At 30.9% G+C, this 20,947-nt stretch overlaps 1 protein-coding gene across 5 annotated transcripts in view; it reads left to right on the top strand.

Annotated features, from left to right (window-relative positions):
- Nucleotides 1–20,947, top strand: part of LOC100741610 — a 66,280-nt gene that overhangs the window by 21,573 nt on the left and 23,760 nt on the right. For 2 of the 5 annotated variants that reach the window (XM_012394917.3, XM_003486279.4), the window contains exons 2-3: nucleotides 5,489–5,548; nucleotides 19,972–19,998. The exons of 1 other annotated variant lie outside the window; for it this stretch is intronic. In XM_012394917.3, coding sequence (XP_012250340.1) covers nucleotides 5,489–5,548; nucleotides 19,972–19,998 — 87 coding nt within the window. The remainder of the gene's footprint in view (nucleotides 1–5,488; nucleotides 5,549–19,971; nucleotides 19,999–20,947) is intronic. 2 more of the 5 variants (XM_012394918.3, XM_012394921.3) reach the window with 1 other exon arrangement.

The raw sequence follows: 20,947 nt of genomic DNA, 5'->3' as shown, positions 1-20,947 counted from the left end.
TGTATGTTTTATACAAACTCATATTTTTATGAATAAAAAAAACTAGGTAGAGAATTATTTTACTTACTAAATATTATAATAGGTATTTTAGAATTTTCCATAAATACATAAAATTCCGCAGTCTACTTATCGGCGCTTATTAGTGTCGATTTAATTTCAAAATGTTTCGTATAACATACATAAAATACATCTACAAAAGGTTCCTGCAGACGTTGGAATACTTTCGCGAGGTATTGTACGTTTCACGATTATCGTTTCCTTTATATCGTAATGTTAACCTGCATGATTCGTACGAACAAGATACAAAAATATTCTCTGCCGATATTTGCCCTCTCCTTTCATATGACAAGCGAGGCTGCATGCACGTTTGAAAAATTTATTACGAGAAGCGATAAAATGATCTTACAGTACCGACGTGCCTCGTGAATTTTACGTTTCGCGTCTCCTTCTGTCTTAATCTCCGACGTAAATGGCGCAAATAAAGGTATTACGTTTTTAGATAACAGCCACGCTTCTTTTTTCGCCTCGTTGAAAAGTAAGAAGTCACAGGTAGCTAGGAGGCTTGGAGTTTGCTCGAAAACATGAGATATATACTGCAGTGTAGCAATCTTTCATTGAGATTATGTGACGTAAAATTGATGATGCGTTCGCTCATTTTCATGCATAGTACGCTACTCGCTCAAGTATCACAATTGCTTGCCAAGTATCCAAGGTTATACTTCTCGTTAAAGGCCAATTACAATATTTCTTATTAATTTTTTCTAATTCTCTGCTTTGAGATTCTCTGCTTTATCTTTTTGGAATTTGAATAAAAATCAATTTAAGATAAAGATTTATTGGTCGGATAGAGTATTTATAGTTGCATTACAAACACGTGAACTTGATATTTGCGTTTATGGCTTAAATCGTAATTTTATTACAAATACATTATCCAACTCTCAATTGAAGAATTTAATCGTCTTCCTCAATCGCAATAACAGTATCAATGTAACATTCAATAAGTGTTCCGCTTAAAAAATTTTGTATAATTAATTCGTGTAAATAAATGTAGGTAAATCGGTCGTTCGATCAACTTAGTTAATCCTATCCCTTTGTTAAATCATTAATCGTGCAAAGTAAAGGATTATATTAACATTCTATCAATATTCTAATTGTATAATATTATATACATATATAAATATATATTATATTATACTATTAGAATCGTAAATAAATATTGCATATACTTGTATTACAATTTATTTACTTGAGTATAGTTAGATCGAATAAAAAAATTCAGGAATTGGTCAGAGATAGCAAAACTTGGATATTGAACAATAAAAAAGTATTTATACATTCCAAATGTTATGTTATGTTCCTTCAACTTTACGTAATTGATATCACTCATGATTTTTATGATTGTTTGCCAAACAGAGATTAATCAATATTTATAATCTATCTATTTGGTGGTAAGTACGATTCAACGGATATCGTTATTGGATAATAATGTAAAAGAAAACGTAGCGTTAACGTCATGAAAGACTGTTTAGTGTGAACAAAATATTTTCATTGCTAGTCGATCGGAGCGTTTACGATGATTCGTGTGAGCCGGCCAGTTGTTTTGGAATTTGTTGATATAATATAAAGGTTGAAGTAACACGCAGTAATCGTCGTAACGTAAACATAGTAACCTACAATTATAATTGTCCTTGAGTAATAATCTTTGAATTCCGGTTGAGCCACGTGGTTCTCATTGGTTTTAGTTTCATTCGGTGATTTCAAATTGAACAATTCAATGGTGTAAATAACGTCAAAAATCTGGATAATTGATAAGGCATTATAGTATATCTATAATATTAATTTGTCACCTTGTTTCGACTTTGTTAAATGCACAGGGATTTTAGGAACTTTTCATTGTTAGTTACTATTGATTTGCATATTCAATGAACTTGCCTTTAAAAGTGATGGTAACAATTATCTGCTGTTACTACAATGTATGATAATTTAATCGATTATCATATTACGTACACATAATGTAGTAATGTACTGCATAGTAACAATGCAAATTGTAGAAAAAATATTTTCATTATCAAATGACTGCAGAATAGTGTTAATTAATAATGTTGCACTGCAAACTTTCTGTATCAAATTGATTTCCTCAGAAATTTGTTTTTTTTTGTCACTTTTTTAATATCCCTTTATTACAAAAAAAAGATGTGACTCGAAAAATGGTTTCTTTAAAGTTTTTTGAAATTATACAGAGAAAAGATAGAAAATGATATTTGATACTATTTTACAAATATTATTCTCTTTCTGACAGCAATTTTTAATTATTTCTTGAACGCATAATTTTTCTAGATATGACAAAACATTTTCAAATTGCCAATGTACGTGGTAGAAAGTAGTATGACAAAAATAATTCTAAAAACCTATCTGGTTACTTTGTATATTTTTATTTAAAGAAATAATATGTTCTACGCTGTATGACGTAGATTAATAAAATAATCTGTTCTTGCGCTCAAAAATAATTCTTTGTATCTTTTAAAAAGAGCTAATGGTTTTGAATTGTGCATCCTTTCAATGCTACGGTACGATATAATCTATTTTATTAGTAGGAAAAGATTCGTGCAGCTGGTATAATAGAGTAATAAAATGAGCGATATTAAGACACCAATTGCCGACCTTGCATAGCTATAGATTTATTTTCCGGTACTGTTAACTTCCTGAAAGTGAGCTTGTTATGAAGTTTATTCTCGTTGAATGAGAATTAGCGTAACTTCTTAGTGTGCGGTCGACGTTCTTGTATCTTTTTTCCGGTCTGTTGTACTAGCAGGATTTTAATGTTGCACGTTCACGTGTCATTGATCGCGTTGAAGGCTTTTTTGGCGGAAAAAAGAAATTGATCACGCATCATTCCGTGCAATGCAAATTAATCGTCTATCCTCGTTCAAACTTTTAAATGGCAATAGGAAGATTTGTTTTGTATATGAACTGTGATAGGTTGAGAATCACATTGACGAGTTGAAGTTAATAGTTGAAACTTCTTTGAAATCTTTCGAAAACGCGGATGCTATTTCTAATATTATTAGGGAAATTTTACAGCTTGCAAATTACAAATTACCAATATCAATAAATTCTTCTACACAGCTGGGATGAATATGATAATAAAATTGTTAATAAAACAGACAACAAATCAAATTGTGTGATAAATTAATTAATAAAATTACTGTTAAAGTAAATTCTATAAATCACAAAACATCCTACATGACGTATAATATTAAAAATTTTAATATTTTACAATTTGTTGCTTGTCATTCTACTGATACTACTAGTTATATAATAAATTGTTGTGTAAGACTACCCAACTAAATTGTAGTTTCGTTGATTTACGTCGATCCTTTTTTTTTTCCATTAACTTGTAGAATAGCTATAGCGATAGCCATACATGATCTACATTCGCGTTAGAGTTTCTAAAGTCAATTGAAATCAAATCAGATATCGTTCATTCAGCATATATCGAATCATTCGAAATAGGTTGGAGACAAGGCTTTTGAGGCATTCTTATCATTAAAATGAAAAAAGCTTTTACGAAATAAACACGATAGTATGATTTAAGAACTTAAAGGATTTATAATTACGTAGCAAATTGAGTTTTAATCTGCATTTGTGTTTGTTCATGTTTACTAGAAAATTTCAGCGGAGAAACCAGTTGTATTTTATGTTTCTGTCAGAATTTGTTCTAGACTAAACTGATTACATCTTCTCTGAGATCTTCCATCCTAATGTTGCAATCAGATTATGACGAATAGTTATATCAATAACGAAACAACGACGAATAATAAGTTTTCTTTTATCTGCCTCTGATAATTACTTAGAAGTCATACGATAAGGAGCGTTATTGTTATTAATTGTTCACAAAAGCAATACGGGTTGTTTTACAAGAAAAAGAACGGCTAAATAAAAAATTGAATTACGCATTAGATACACAACGTTCTGACTGCATATATTCTAACTGCTAACAGAAAATATTGTCTAAGTGTTAGTATTAGATATAAGATGAGATATGTGTGTTCGAGATGGAAGTGTGGATAGGTGTGGGTCTTTGTACGTAATGAGCGTTCCAGGTAAAGTACGAGAATGAGTAAAAGTCAGAAATATGTAAGGCAAGTCTCTTTTCCGAGCCGTAAAGTCGAAAAACAAGTAAAATATACTAATAGAAAATATTAATTTTAATAATATATTATTCGATGATTTTTTAATTGACATTCTATTTGGAAAATTGTCCAGGCTACGTAAATACTTGTGATTCAAAATAGTTTTATCGTCTTTTCTCATTATTTCTATATTTTATAAATTGCTTATCTTTGCTATTTCGATAGTTCCTTTAAAATTGACCTACGTCGAAAACGTATGTACCAGCATTATTGCTTTTTGTAACGTCACTTAGCTGTTACTTACCGGTGTGTATATACGTGTGCGTATAGATAAGCAGCATACTTTCTACTGTACAATTAATCAGTATTATGTGTAAAAATATACATTGCCGTTCACAAGTCACTGGACGCTTGAATACAAGGTAAATCGACTGCTTGCTTTGAGCAAAATTTTAATGTATTACACACACTCTTAACATTGCGTAATTTCAACATTTGACATAAATGCTAACTTCGTTTCATAATGTAGATTATCTCATGGTATAAAATTATGCATATTTTAATCCAACCGAGCGACTTACAGGTAAATGGTAAAATATCAATGCAGAAAGTCGTATCAATGTTCAAATGATAATTTTTTCTAAAATAAACAAGTATCCGGTGACTTATGGACGGGACTGTACATGAAATTTAACGTTAGATCAGTTCGATATTTGCGGAGCTAACTGTTGCTACTTCGATCTACAAATAAATTCATCGAGTGTATAATGACATAAATATGTTTTTGAGCCATTCAGAAGCCAAGTCGATTAACTCTATTTTCTAAGAATTTTATCAAAGAATACACACATACTAAAGATTGATATTTAATTCTTGAAAAATCGAACAATTAACCTCGATAAAATAGTATCGATCAGTCTGACTTTTACATAACTCATATGCATTAGAATTTTTCTTACGGATGAATTATGTATTAAAAGAGCATATCGTAAACTTTATTTTCAAAGATTTAGCCAAGTATATCAGTGATTAATACGATAGCCTAAAAATATATGTATCTCTTTAACAATACAAATTTCCATTATTTTTTATCATTGACCATGGAATGTTCAACTTTCAAGTTTCAATTTCTACATACATAGATAAGCAAGGAATGCATCTTGTTATCAATGATAGCGTACCTATTCCGCGAATAACTAACAATTTCAAAGAGAATATTTATCCGTGAAGCATGGAAGGCCGCGATCACTTTCTAGGGCGCGTATGTTTATAACGCGGCGTGCATTAATAATTGCGTTTGAGAAACGTTAAATAAAGACGAGAGTGCAGAACGATCTTGTTTGTCTTGGTTTCAGCTCTTTCCACGGCCACCGAGGATGTGGGAGATGGAATTCAAGGGCACGATAATGACACCGGTGAGTAAATTTTGACGAGCTAGTTCAATTTATTCTATCATAAAATTCATTTATATTACATAAGAAATATACTTAGTATCTACTAGGATGGATATCACATTTCCATCTTGCTATATCGTCCAAGTTACTACTTCGAATCAAGGTCGATTTACCTCTAGCCGACACGTTATTCTGTTTAATATATGGAATTAGGAAGTTCCATACTCCCACTTTACGATCACCTTAAACAGCGATCTTTATTCACTTAAATACGATTGTATATACCTGTCTCGTTGGAATCTATAGCTTTTGTTTGAAAATTCTATAAAAAAAACACACGTACATGTATATTATGTACACAGAATATATAATATACACTTTAAAAATTATCGACTGCATTAAATTCCTAGACTCGTTTAAATTCCTAGCATTTGTTTGCAAATTCTATAAAAAGTATACATATGTGTATTTATATACAGGGAAAACTGCATACGTGTAATGTATGCCTTAGAAGTTTTGAATTCGTTTAAAGTTCAGTTGTATCTTCGTTAAACTATTTTTAAACCATCTCGACTGAAGCTCGATATCTTGAAGAATCGACGATTGAAAAAAATTGTAATAGTAGTATAAGACATAATTAAGCTTGTTATATAAAATCCGGTAATATCTAGTTTTCTCACGGAATTAACCGATATCTGTATCAAAGAAGAATCTATATTAAGAAATTGATTTCATTTCATTTTGAATTACGAATAAACAAATTGAATGTACAATTTAAAAGATCAATTCAAGGATAGCGTGTACGTGGATTTAGATTAACCATTTTGTAAATTTTGAAACGTTTCCAACTATCCAAGAATTTTATAATTTAATTCGAGGAAACCAATTATCCTCCCTTCCTTTCAATTTAAATTGAACGTCGGTAATTCACATTTTACGCACTTTATGTACTTACAGCTATCGATTCTTGAGAATTTTATAATTTCAAAATAATTAAGCGACGACAAAATGATGCGAAAGACGAATGTTACATTTCGACTGATTTTATTTTCTATACAATAGAATACGCTTTATCAAAATTTTCGTCATTTTATTGCATTGTCTTATTTCTATTGATTATACGTAGATACAATGTGCACCTGTTGGATATAATCTAGACCTAGCTTATACTGTAATGTGTATCTCGGCTATGCTTAGTCATACCTATCCTAGAACCGACTAATTTGTCACTTCGGAAGAAACCTAGCCTCACATGATCATGAATAACCTCACACGTGTTGCAAGTCATTATAATTGTTCGCTGTACGACTTATACATATAGAATGTTATGAAGCCACTAAATTATGCATATGTATGCAGTTTAGTTATAGTCGAGAGAAAATTAAACGATCTGCAAGACCACTCTTTACAAGATTCCATAACTCTATGATTTAATTAAACCTGATTCTTATATAATACAATTACAAATACATGTACAACAATCGTGCAACGCGACGAATATTCTAATAAAAAACAAATTTCAATGTGTATATTGAATAGAAATTGAAGATACTAGACTATTTTTTTAGGTTCGTAGGAAAAGGTAAAAAAATAGAAAAGATTCATTTTTGTGCCTTCCTATTTCTTAGAAATGAATAAAAAACCGTAATCTATATAGTTATCACTATCCATATAATTTTATAATTAATACCTTTTAATCTTCAACTTTAAGACCTTAAGGTAACGTTCCTGTTGTAGGAAAGGCTCAACAGATTAATAATTTGTCCGGATTTACATGGGAAAAGCTACTTCCCTATTCTAAGGAACATCGAGAAAAGTTTTCCGAAACTTCGAAAGCTTGTAAAACGTTCGTAATAACACTGAAGAGAAAAGTCAGTACAGAACATGATTGCGAAAGATTTTTAGACTACAATCGAATATTAGTTTAAACGTGTCAAGGAATCTATTTATCGTCTGAAATTCACAGATACGCTTGTTGATCGATCGTTCAATCGTCAATCGATATTTCTCGTGCTGTTTGATCCACCTTCTCTTACGCTACGCCAAAGAATTTGATACAGAAATCTTATCGGTAACATCCAATTTATTAGTCGTACTTTGCTTTGAAATCATGGACTTTAGATGTTGATATACCTTTTATATTTGAAAGAAAGGTTAATCGATAATGAGAAAATTCTTCTTTATCTTGCTCCCCTCTAGACTGATAAATTTATGATACGTCGGAAGAGATTGCGAGTTGTTTTCACGTTACCTTTGCCCATATGTCTGTTAGGCATTTCTTACACGAGATTCGAGTCGTTTTCATCGGGAATTCGTGAAGGGCTATATGCTTTTAAGCGGTTACACTTGCCATACACATTCGGTCCAGGGTCGACTAGTCCAGTTCCACGAGTGAACGGCGATTAATACACGTTTGTGTATTTATTCTCTAGAGTTTTCGATTGATGTATTCGATTGGCTAAACTCGAGATCGCGAGATCGCCATTTGTATCACGGTCGTTACGGTTCGGAGTAATTAACCGTAACGAAATAAAATTTCCTTGTCTCTTATCCGCATACATACGTAGCGATGTACGAAAATCTCAGACTATTTACTATACTGATCTTACAACGACGATTGATCATATTTTTATGAAATACCTTTTACATAGCTACGTGTAGAAGCGATTTTTATAATGTCGCTACATCCTGATAACTTATAGCTCTTCTTGATTTATAACATTTCGATAAGTAAGGTCTTAGATTAAATGTCGTACGATACACGAGAAGAAAGGAAATCGAGAATGTAAATAAATTGTTTGAAAGGGTAAAAACAAATTGGCAGGTCGTACGAAATATATTCACTGGAAAGTTATTTGACAAGATCGCCGAAAGAAATTTTGTTATCAGGAGGACAAGGAATTGTCACACATGCAAATACGATAATTGTAATAATATCTAAAAAATATTAGTTATTTTAAATTAGTCGATATTTCTTTATGAGGTCGTTAACGATAATCCTTGAATTATTATTTGGTCGTGCGTAATTGACATGACGTGCTACGTGTTTAGTATCTTTATATTTATTTATAAAAACGAAACATTTTCATTTGTTAAGTGGCCTAATACTTTTTCACGGTACTGTATTTAGATGCATACATATATATATGTACATCTGTGTACACGCGCGTGGCAAATACATTTATTACGTTATCATTTACGTCTTTGCACGATAAACAATCGAGTGACATTATGTCTGATATTGAAACAAACACTTGTTTGTGTTATGAGTGCGTATGTAGCCTCTGTAGAAATGAAAATAAATCTGTTTTCATGTACTATACGATTCCTGTATATCTATTCAAAATGACTGACGTTACAAAGATAATTTAGCTCCAGTGTGAATATACAGATGCTGGGAACATGGTATGTACTTCTTCAAATTACATTTTTCTAATTTATTAATTCATAAAACTGGCAGGCTATTAGAAGACTGAAAAAACTATTAAAAAGAAGAAATCATTTAGTGATTTCGTAGTTCCTATGTAAAATACGATTATACCCGATAATAACCAATAATAACCAGTGCTGAAACGACATATTTTGCTTATGATTTTATAACATGATATGATTATAATATGATTTTATAATAATAATAATTTAATTTCTTTTTCTTTAAAGGGGGGGGGCACTAAAATACGATAAAATAAAGTAGTGTAACAATAAATGGCAAAATATTCAAATAGAAGATCTTAATATTTTGCTGTTCGATAATGCATTGTTAGGATAACTCTAACAATTTGTTTTAGTTTCTTTGTCTATACGAGTCTCTTTTTTGATGACTCAAGGCTCACAAGACCTTGAAACAGTCCTTATTATGGAAAAAGACTCGTCCCTTTAGTAGTACATGCAATACCGCTAGTTTAGCGTATTACATGAGTAATTTCTTTAACGTTTGACTCGGACGATTTTCTAAGTTGTTGCAATATACTGTTACGTTGTGTACTCGAATATAGTAGCAAAGAAGTAAAAGGTATTTTAAATGATACAATTCTTTGAAAGTTTGCTTACAATTAATACGCAGAAAGTATTAGTCACGAATAATTCAAATAATATTGATATATATATATGTAATATTACTATACATAGTATACGCACGTAATGTATATAGATATGCAATCTATATAATTGATAACATTATAATATTAAAATATCGTAAAATATTCTGATGAAGTTTGTATAAAGGTATGGCGAATAATGAGAATCATAGCTTCTGCCGAGCAATATGATTAAAATGAATTACGAGTTTTTGCTTCGCTGCTGTTATTTCTTGGTACTGTCTATCGATAAGTGTTTGACCAGGCAACGGGAAAAGTCTTATGACGTGATACTCTTTTCGTAGGTACATTCCTTGCTGCGTTTCATCCAAGTTGAATCACTGGACGACAGAATGTAAACGTCATAAATGATTATTTTTAATATGTTACTTATTCTCTTTCTTACGTGCACTTTGATATTTTGGATATTTCGTACATTTTTTTGTAATTACTCAGGAGACGTAAGGAAACGCGAGGAAGAACAGGAAACTCGGAATAATATACCGATATTTTGGATTCGAACGAAGCAAAGGTATAAATCGTAGAAGAATATTAAAAAACAAAAATAAAATAAAATAAAAATACCTGATGAAAGAGAAAACAAAATATGTCTGGTAGACATCAAAGTGGTAAAATAAGAAGACGCAAGTCATTAGTAATTAGTATGGAAAATCCGAGGAATAGTACGAATAATCGTGTCTGTTATTACAACAACAAATTACTCGAACCAGATTAAAATACCCGGAAGACGGGCACGTGTTCGTGCAAAGTTATAAAAAAATAGCAATAGGTAATTAGCAACAAACATTACGGTAGAAAAAGATTGTAATGTGGTGAAAACCCGTCTTAGTAAGAATATAAATAAAATGAGAAATCGTATCAATGTTACACAGACGTTTAATACGTTTTAATGGTTTATTTTCGCGCTTACATATTTGAACAAAATATTCCATAGATCACTTGATACGTGCAAAAGTACAAGATCAAGGAGAATCTCCTTCTCTTTAAGATATAAGATAAAATGGAAGTGTTTTTATCCTATCTAAAAATGAATATCTATCCAGTGAATAAATTTTTACGTTTACCTTTCATATAGAAGAAAACACGGATGGAAAATTATACTTCTTCCATGTCTCTAATTGAAAGTACAAAATTCAAAGATAGCCTGCACGTAAAGTAGAAAACAATATCCGTATATACTGATGCTCGATAATTTCTATTAACAACTTTCGCAAATAGCGCGTGTGTGCTCGAAGTATTTGAATGTTGATAAGTGGAATATCTGAAAATGTAAGGTATTTCAAGGGTGTTGTTTCGAACAATAATGGAACGATGATCGAAACGTACACTTTTATAAAATAGCTCGACGATACGTACATAATAAATTGCGAAATAGAAATCTATATTAATACGTATCGCTGGATTTATATTCCGTTAATATCCGAGTTTAACACAGACGACATAAGAACAAATTATCAAGTCTCTTTTTGTCCCTCTTACCATTTAACGTTTCTGTTTCAATATTTTTGTCGAATCTTTTTTATGATATTTATTTTTAATTCGTACGGGTGCCCGGAAAAATTGCTTATTTTACAGCTTCTTTTCGGGTAGTTTTGCTACCGAAAACAACGTGACATACGTTTTACTGACAATAAGAGACATGTAAACGATACGTGTATTAGCCTGCCAGTAAAGATAAGAGATTTGCTACGTTTTTAACTTAAATAGACTATAGCTATTATGCAGGTATATGTAAGTGGTAAAGAAACGAATCGTCCTCTCTGTCCCAATGTTAAGCAGTATTTGCCCTTGTAAGATATATTATGTGCATCATTCATTGTTATATAAACGAAAAACCAGTATTCTATTATTTCTTATCGCAATATGTATTTTACCTTGTAAGGTATTGTGCAATAGAAGCATAAGAAATTTATGAAGAGCGATGAAATATATTCCTATATGCACATGCGTATCTGATAACACTAAGATTTTAAATGACGTGTTGTTTCGTATTTTACAAAGTGGCGAACAGAAGTTCTTTAATAAACAGATAGAATTATTTCATTGCTGATATCATGTCATTTATATTAGAATATTTAACGAGTACTTGAAATCGTTATTGTTCTTTCTATACACCATTTTTCGTGAATATCTGAAAACTTTTACCGATTTGTAGTAACAGCGTGCGAATCTGCAAATTCCTACCTGATAAAGTCTTTTGTTATTTTCCTATACAACAAGCAGACCACAAACTTAAATCATTAACAAATTAAATTTATTCTACAAATAATTTGTCGACGTATATACATACTACGTTCTGAATTTACAACACATCGTTATATGGATAATTGAATTAATCGCGGTACTCCTTTCGCAATTCTTGTTAATTCTCGTTCTTATGTATTTCATAAAATAGAGAAACCAGGCAACGTGAAGATGAAACGCTTTTCAAACATCCGTCCTCTCAGAATTGCTATACTTGGAGATATTTTCGTTGTACGATAGAACGTTGCGTAAGTCGAAAATCCTAACTTTGCAGCTTAACGAGGATTAGTAAATTTAATTACGATTTCCTTGATGTTTTATCTGTGTAAGTCATATTAAATACGATAACTAAAGCCAGTAAAATTAACGGATACGAGTTAGTTCAAGATTTATCATCGCGTTGACAAAGAATTATATAATGTTTAAAATTAGAAAAAAAACACATCTATCTTATTTCCTACAACACAGTCAACCTGCGAATAAGTTAGTGGGATGTCAATAAAAAATATATGTCTCCAAGGAAATTAAAGTGACTTATCATTTTTTAATAAAAAAGAATATTGTAGAAATTTTAATTATTCTAATTTATACTAAACGTTGATTATTTCAAATTATAAATAAACATAAAAATTCAAAATTAATTATTCTAAATCTCATGGATCATTCGAAGTGACTCTAAAATTCACTGCGTACGTTATGTGAGAAATCCTGTATATTTGCAAATCTTAGAAAGAATAAAAAAAGTAGAATTATTTACCTAACAAGCAGTAAAAAAATTAGAAAAAATGCGCTTTAATATATCGTCATCTTTGAATGATGATTCTTCAACGAAATAACATATTTAGAGTGCTATAATTATTTACAAATAAATTCGTCCTACATTGATCTTCAATATACAAAAAAAAAAAAAAAAATTAAGAAATAAAATCGTTGCTGTGTGAGAGTAACAACCAATAACTCGGCCATTAACTGCGTTAAATTCTATAATAAAATACTTGATAGTCGTTATCTTTTTTTTTTTAATTATTATTTATAATCATCTCGAGTACGAGGGGCACCATTATTCTTTCTTTGTATATAATATACATAAATATAATTTTAGATAAAATGTACCGAGAAATGAATTTCGACTTTCTCGAAAAAGATGAACCGTTCGTTAGTTACATATGCAAATTTTCTTATCGAGATGAAATAGGCAAACGTTTAACGAGACATAATGTTGCTAAAAGCAAATCGTGAAATTTGCAAGTCAATTCGACGAAAATAGTCCGAGCTGCCCAAACCAGTGTGTCAAAAACATCGTTCTGCGAAATGTATATATGTAAAAGATGGGTTTAAAGTCCCTCTTTGTTTTTGTATCTTCAACGATGTATTCTTTGAGTGGCACTGTATATGTTCCTGGTCCGTACTACGATTTTTTCTGAATCACGTGGAATTTACAGATGATGTTCATTATTCTGAGAACGGTATTCTACTCTAAGACGCGTATAAAATTAATACATCACTAATCCTATTCATTTCGATACGTCTTAGGTATATACAGCAGTAGTTGTACGAACAATATGAGGAAATGATTTCATTTTGAACTTTAGAAATGACAGATTTTATTACAGAGTTCTAAATGACAGCAGTAAATTATCGATGTATCGTATTAAGAAACTTAAGAAATGCTCGATCAATTTGTTGCGGCTGAAATTTTCGAAAAATTGTCTGTAATACTCGAAAATATTAGTGCTTTTATTTAATATTTTTTCATAATAAGATTATAAAAGATTTTGTCCTCATATTTTGCTGTACGCACAAAAATTTCAAATCGATAGTTCGAATAATTTTTTATATTCCACATATGTATATCTTCGAGACAAATTTGAAGGCGAATTTTTAATGATTCATGATTATGAATACTAATAATTTCGAAAACTTAATTATATATTTTAATCTACTGTGATTTTGTAAAAATGCCACCAAATTCTTTAACGACATTCATATTAGTTATAATTTTATGTTCAAAATATCGTCATCGTCTTTAGTTCTTATTCTGACCACTATTGGCGGTGTAGACCTATGTTTTGTTGGGTCGGTAACGTTGAGAGCGGTAATATCATGTCGTCATGTCATCGTCCAACATTATCTACATAACATAAAATATGATCGCAGTGTAGTCTACCAGTCGAGATGTTATTATCGACTGTGCTTACCGACCTTCAGTCGGTAATATCGAAAACGAAACTAAAATGATAAATGAGTTCATAATCCACGTATCAATGAAAGAAAGAAATAATGCACTGATTAAGTACAGAGTAGAAGTAACATTATATCATTGACTAAATACAGTATAGACCTGCCATTATATGAGACTTCGTGTCTCTCCAAAAAGATCGGAGTGTTTCTTACGCCCTCTTCGATTTACTCTTTTACTGTGCGCGCGAATATAAAATTTATATTCAATTTAATCGTATAAATGCGTAAACATAGGACAAGTAGTTAAAGAATTCTGTGGTAATTTATAAAATCAAAATTACAATATTAGTTATGGTTAATGTTATGTCCCAGATTGGAATCAGTCGCAATTTATCGCGCCTCTACTCGCTTTACGAAAAATAGATTTCTTAGTTTAATATAAAAAGTTTCAAAAATATGTCATCTACATTTACACATTAAGCAATATAGTAAATAAAATTTCATTTGGTACACGCGCGTAATTAAATTAGACCTTCGTTTGTTATATGTTTGTCAAAGGAAAAACAACTGTATCTTTGTTCATTTTCAGTATAAACGTTAATTAGAAGAAGTTGTACAATCGAAACGATTATTATCGTTCTTTTTGATGGCAACGTAACAGAGAATAGTTCAATTGTCGGTTAACCTTTCGTTCAACGGAACAATCAACATTAGTTTACCGCCAGCTGCTTCCTAAACGTAATAGGCCAGCACGTGATAATCACACGCTTAGCATATGAGACGTATTCGTGGCTCGAAAATTTTCCTACCATTTTCCCATTCCTTCCATAGGGCTAACGTTGCAAAATATATTACCTTACAAACATTTAGTATCTATGCTGAAAGCTTCAGTATCCTTCGTCGTGAGAGACAGTTTCTTTACTCAAACACACGACACACGATAAACTTTAACATTTTGCTATGTTTTTTATAGAGCATGTCATTGAAAAATAATTCTGTATATATATATATTTAAATTAATTTTCCATATTATTTATACCGTAAGATGAACACTAATGTGTAATCGATATTGAAAACTATTTTGCTATACTTTTTATATAACATGCTAATAAAAGATAATTACATATATATCGAGCTTAATTAAAATTATTGTATCCAAAATTTTATATAAAATTGTTGTAATTTCCATCATATTTTTGTTTTGCATTTAATACAACGTAAATTTCCACTGAAAGTTAAGAATAAGTTTTGCTAACAAAAGAAGTTGGTTATGTTCTAACTAAAAGGTTATTTAACACTTAGCAATCGTACTGTGATAATTAGAAAAACAAAAAATTCTGCTAATTAACCTTCAATCTTTATCAAATTTCGTTTAATTCGATATCTGAAGAGTTCAAAATATTAAACGTTAAGTGATCGGCGTCATTAAACATCAATTAAAGATAATAGATTAATTTATCAAAATATCATTGGTTCACCTGTAGAAGTAATTCGTCGACTCTCAACATTATGGAATATCATTTTGTGAAACAAAAGTGTTGAATATTTTACTTCTAACAAATGCGTAGCAAAAATTAACTTACTTAATGTTTCTGCTTATTTGTTGAAAGACACATCCTTCTACATAATCTTCTAATTACATTTTCTATGCCATCGTAACGCCTTTTAGAATAAAGTTGTATTCATTTTGATGATTACTTGTTTTTGTCTTCTTTTTTACCATTGTATCCTAATATCTCACACATGTACACACATTATGCAACATATTACATTAACTAACAGTAGATTCATAAAGAAATTAAGGACGTGTGTCTAGTTTTATTTTATCTACGATCTACTCTACTTGGAGTTACACTCTATTAACTCTATATTAGTAAACTATACTTTATCTCAAAAGCAAGTATCTTCATGACATATTATTTGATACGATATTATTAGAAGTTTTTAAGGAAACCTATTTGAAAGTTAAAATTGACGTCATCAATCAAGGTAAATAAATTATTGCGTCAAGCATTGGATATTCCATCTGACAAATTAATAATTATTATGAAATATTAACATCAGAGTTAAAAGTGCTTAAACAGGTTATGTAGAGACATTCGATCAAAATAGTCAATGTGCAATGAAATTTATGCTTAAAACCTGTTTTAACGCTAGAAATTATTTATTCCACATAACTGCGATAATAGTATTGTTGAAATAATATCTTCAAATACATAGTATATATAACTTTTCTCTGACGTATATTTTCATGCACAATATTAATATGAATACATCAATATACAAAAGGCAGTAAGCGATTTTAAGATTTCTAGACTTAAGATTTAATAGTTATAAAAAGAATGCCTTGCCAATAAAACGGTACGGGTATGTCAGTGTTTCTAACTATAATTCTTTGGTTCTTCGATAATTTCGATGACATATTCGAACATTATCAAACATATTTTCCTTGAAATAGCAGGAAATCCCAAGTACTTACGTTGTTGGCAACAAGCTTATCGCAAGACGATATAAAAATATCATAAAACTCGAAGTTTAAATTTTCTTTGTTACGATTTGATTTATTAAAGACAAATCAAGCGCACGATAAATTAAATAGAAGTTAATTAACGTGTTATATTCTTTGAAATTGCGCATGAAGTTACATATGACCACATATTCTGAAATATCAAATGATAGCCGCGTCGCGAGTCCTTGGCAAACAAACGGAACACGTATGATTGTGCACTTTACATGATTTCGGATAGAGTACTACTTATGACTTATGTACGTAGAGACTTATATGCCAAACGAAACTCTTCATGAATTTTAAGTGAAAAATTTCATTTGAATTTAATTACAGAAATGTATTAAAATTATTGCGCTCACTATATTTTCTGCATATTAATTTCTTGCAATACAAAATATTTACTAACAGTCTACATAAATAAATTATTTAACTAACTAATATACAATATACATATGTTATGTAAGTAAAAAGTTTGAATTGTATTTAACACATTTGTGTTCTTTATTCACAAATACAAGAATTCAAACAAGTAAAGCATGATGTAAGTACTTTTTTCAAAAGAATTAATTAGTATCGCATATGTATATAATACATATGTTTTAATGAGTTAGTCGGTATTATTTTTTTAATAAAAATAGTATATTATAGTTGGAATATTATTTAAAAGCATACATTTAATATCAAAAAGAATTCTTCAAATTTAATATTTTAACCGCGCCTCTTCTGTATCTTTTATTTCACACTACTAAGACTCTCCGAGTCTTAACCTAAGTTTTGCTAAGGAATAATGACCTTGTAATGTATGGTCATGGGTCGTTGAAATCTTCCAAACGGACGCTTTCTGTTAAAAATAAAAAACTATAGAACGCAATTAAAAAGAAAAAGTAGAAGCATCCTTGAAATCTTCGAAAACTCTCCAAAGGAAAATTATTGCTAACATCCTAAAATGCTAGCCTCCACCATAAAACATTTTCACCACTATAAAAATAACAGAGATATTTAGGTGATTCTATTTACGTGGTCGATTTGTACGATGAAATAAACAAGGTCTATGTGGAATCATCTGGATGAAATCAATGTTGAAATAGCTACATCATTATAAATGCAAACCACAAGTTTGATGTTTTCTGGCATTCGTACTTGGCTACTACTTGTTTTGTCGCCATCGATGTCGTTGTTGCCAATGTCGCGAAAAATTGTCGAAACCGGGTTTATCCACCTCTGTCTGGTCTAAATCTCGTCTGCCGAAAAAGCAGAGTTGGCTCGCAACACAGTCGCACAAGTTTATAACGTAATTTAGTAGTCTACTATAAAGTCTGAGAGAACTTGAACTTGTTTGTTTGGAATTCGTGTAACTTTATCTGACAAAATTTACGTAATATCATGTATAAAATTGGAAAACTACAGAATTTATAATTATATTTAATTTATCATCCATCTAATCTCAGTAAATTCTTTTTAAACAATTTCTAAATTAAATAACAATTCAGACGTGATGATATTATCAACATCTTGCTTGAATGTTAATTTTGTTTAATTTTTTACCTTGTATTTTGGGTTGAAACATTTCTGACAATAAATAATATCCCAAGTGTTTATGCTCGTTCAAATATCGATAAAACGTATCCGAATATCTATCAAACTTAAATCTGACAATATAATGAACATGATTCTCAACTTCAAGTTATGTATCGATAAATTCGTAGCCGCTAAAAACCTCCTCGTAAGTTAAATAGTACCTACATATTATACAAAAAACAAGAACTTCGTTTATTTATGATGGAATCGCTTCTTTTTAAAGAAGTTTTAGAATTATGATGATACATCTAACAAATACAAGATCATTTGAATTTCCTTGCCCAAAATTGGTACATCATGCACGACGATCTACTTTAATTGATATTACTCATGATCGTGGATCATGGCTTGATTCAATTGTCATTGGAGGTGTACTTCCTATTATTAAAATGAAAAATCGTGGGTAGTGAACAGAATTAGTTAAGTTTTTATACTCTTCAGTCATACATCCTGCTAAAGTGATGAGAAAAATAAAATTCTACTGTAACGATATACAATGTAAACTTAATATTCCATCGATCAAAGTTCTTTTCTAAAAATAATGATAATTTGTTTGACTTAAGTTCACCTTGGTAAACATATAAATTTCATTCTATCTTAGTTTTACTTCTGATATTTTAAATTTACAACAGTACGGTTTTGATGCGCAGATATTTTCTTCGTTCGACAATGTTTAAGTGTTTATATTCGTCATTCATAAATCATGTAGAGTTGAACCACTGCTTTCGGATTATAGGATTTAGGATTACATTTTTAAATAAAAATTTCCAGAGATTCAAGCTTCTGGTGTTACTCATTACGTTGATGGTTAAATGATATGATATACAAATACTTCGGGTACGATACAAGTATAGGTGGTTTAAATTTACGCGCGCGTAGCTGAAAATATTGAAGAGCGTTGGGTAGGTGTCGGTCCTCTTGAAAGTACTTCTTGCGCATTCAAATATAAACTCAGAAGCCAGGTCACGGCTTGAAAATAATCCTGAGCATTTAGGAAGGCAACCCATTGCTTTTAGACCGACAGAGACTTGTGACGCATATAATTCCCCTTACCTCCCTTTCCGACTATGCTCTGATTTCGATGGCACCCTTAGAAATCGTTCTGTCGAATCTCGAAGACTTAATGTGCTTAAAATAATCCATTACTGTCGATAAGAACGTGATACATTCGCGTCAATATTTCTTCTGTAAACATGATGCAATTTGATATTATAAGTTTTTCACTTTTTCTGTGGATGGAGGTCTAAAAGACGCGTGAATGTCAACTTGTTTTCCTTTTTTTTCTTTTTTTTTTTTAATAAATAGCTTTAATCGATGCGGCTCGTTATTATCTACAAAAAAAGTGCTACGTTGTTGGTCACAATATCATTAGTTTAAAAGGTACTTTAATTTCAAGGTGATAATATTATATAATACGCTTCTCTTTTTAAAATAACGTACTACAGTTATTTCTTACAAGATATTAGAAAGTAACGAGAGAAAAGATAGTTTACGGATACTTAGAAATTAAATTACTTATCACTGACGGTTTTTATTGAGAAATGATACGGCCAACCATAGAAACGAAAGGAATCTAATGACAAATACAATGAGTAAATGAAGGGATCTAATGGAGGAAAAGAATCTCTACAATAAATAATTGCTACATGAATCGGAAGGAAAGTGAAAGAAAGATAGGAACGTACTTGGCATCCAGTTCTCTTTGACCTTCGTGAACTCTACGTGGTAACACGAATTGTGATATTACTCGCGGCGCGACAGCTACCATGGTTGCATATGCGTCTGTCTCTCTACGCAGGAATTGCTATTAATTTCACTCGTTTTTATTGTTTCAGAGTCCTTGCAATTGTTGTCGCATCTTGGTGAGTGACCTTACATTAATGGGTTATTAAAAGAGTGTCTATCGTTAATCCGACGCAATTATTTCAGAGAAAGAAGTTAGCTCACGTTACAATTACTTTTGCGATTAGCTCATGAATTAATTTATTTCACGTTTATACGCATCGAAGCTCTTTCATTGGAAAATTCGAGTTTGGAATTCCTTCTTTAATTTAATGGTTGTGCCTTTTCAATTCCTTTGAATGAATTAAAATTTTCGTGAAATCCTCTGAGAATTCAGGCAACTCGACTAAAGCGAAAGGAGCTTTAAGACTAAGCATTTTGTTGAATTCGCCGATTTGGAAAATATTGGTTCGACTGTTGTATAGTGATTCATAATTGACAGAATATGTTAACGTCTTGTTCTTTATTGAATTTACAGCGATAATGTTACAATCAGTGCGTTTAATGTCCCCATTAGGAACTACACACGTGTGTGTCTTTTAATTTTTCAAAACCGTATGAATAAAGTTAGAAAATGTCGCAAAGAATGACGTCGTTATAATGTCGTATCGATCATTGCCGCGTTTACGCAGACACGTAACGTATTTTCACACAGTCTGTTATGAATCGATTTTCAAGCGATACTATTATCAGCATCCACATCGCGCACCATTGATCCTAACCTTTTCCGGGCTATATTTTCTTAATGTTAACATTAAACGTTAAAGATGATACCGTCTGATATATCGGATGACCAAGGATGTGACCTTTTCTAATTAAATCGAAAAGCTTGCGGAAAATCACGGAGAATCTTTACATAGGGTGTGGCAGCATATATGATAATACACGAAAAGTTATTCTCCACGCGAAAATACGACGGAAATTCGGAATAAGATTGTTTTCATTTGAAACTACGTTTTCGAGAAAATTAAATTTCAGCTGAAGATAGATTTATTGTGGTAATGAACTCAACTTGTAATGAAAGAAGGT

The sequence above is a fragment of the Bombus impatiens genome, unplaced genomic scaffold (assembly GCF_000188095.3).
Source record: "Bombus impatiens unplaced genomic scaffold, BIMP_2.2 scf_0102, whole genome shotgun sequence".
NCBI classification, from domain to species: Eukaryota; Metazoa; Arthropoda; class Insecta; order Hymenoptera; family Apidae; genus Bombus; species Bombus impatiens.
This window is presented reverse-complemented; position numbering and strand designations above follow the sequence as displayed.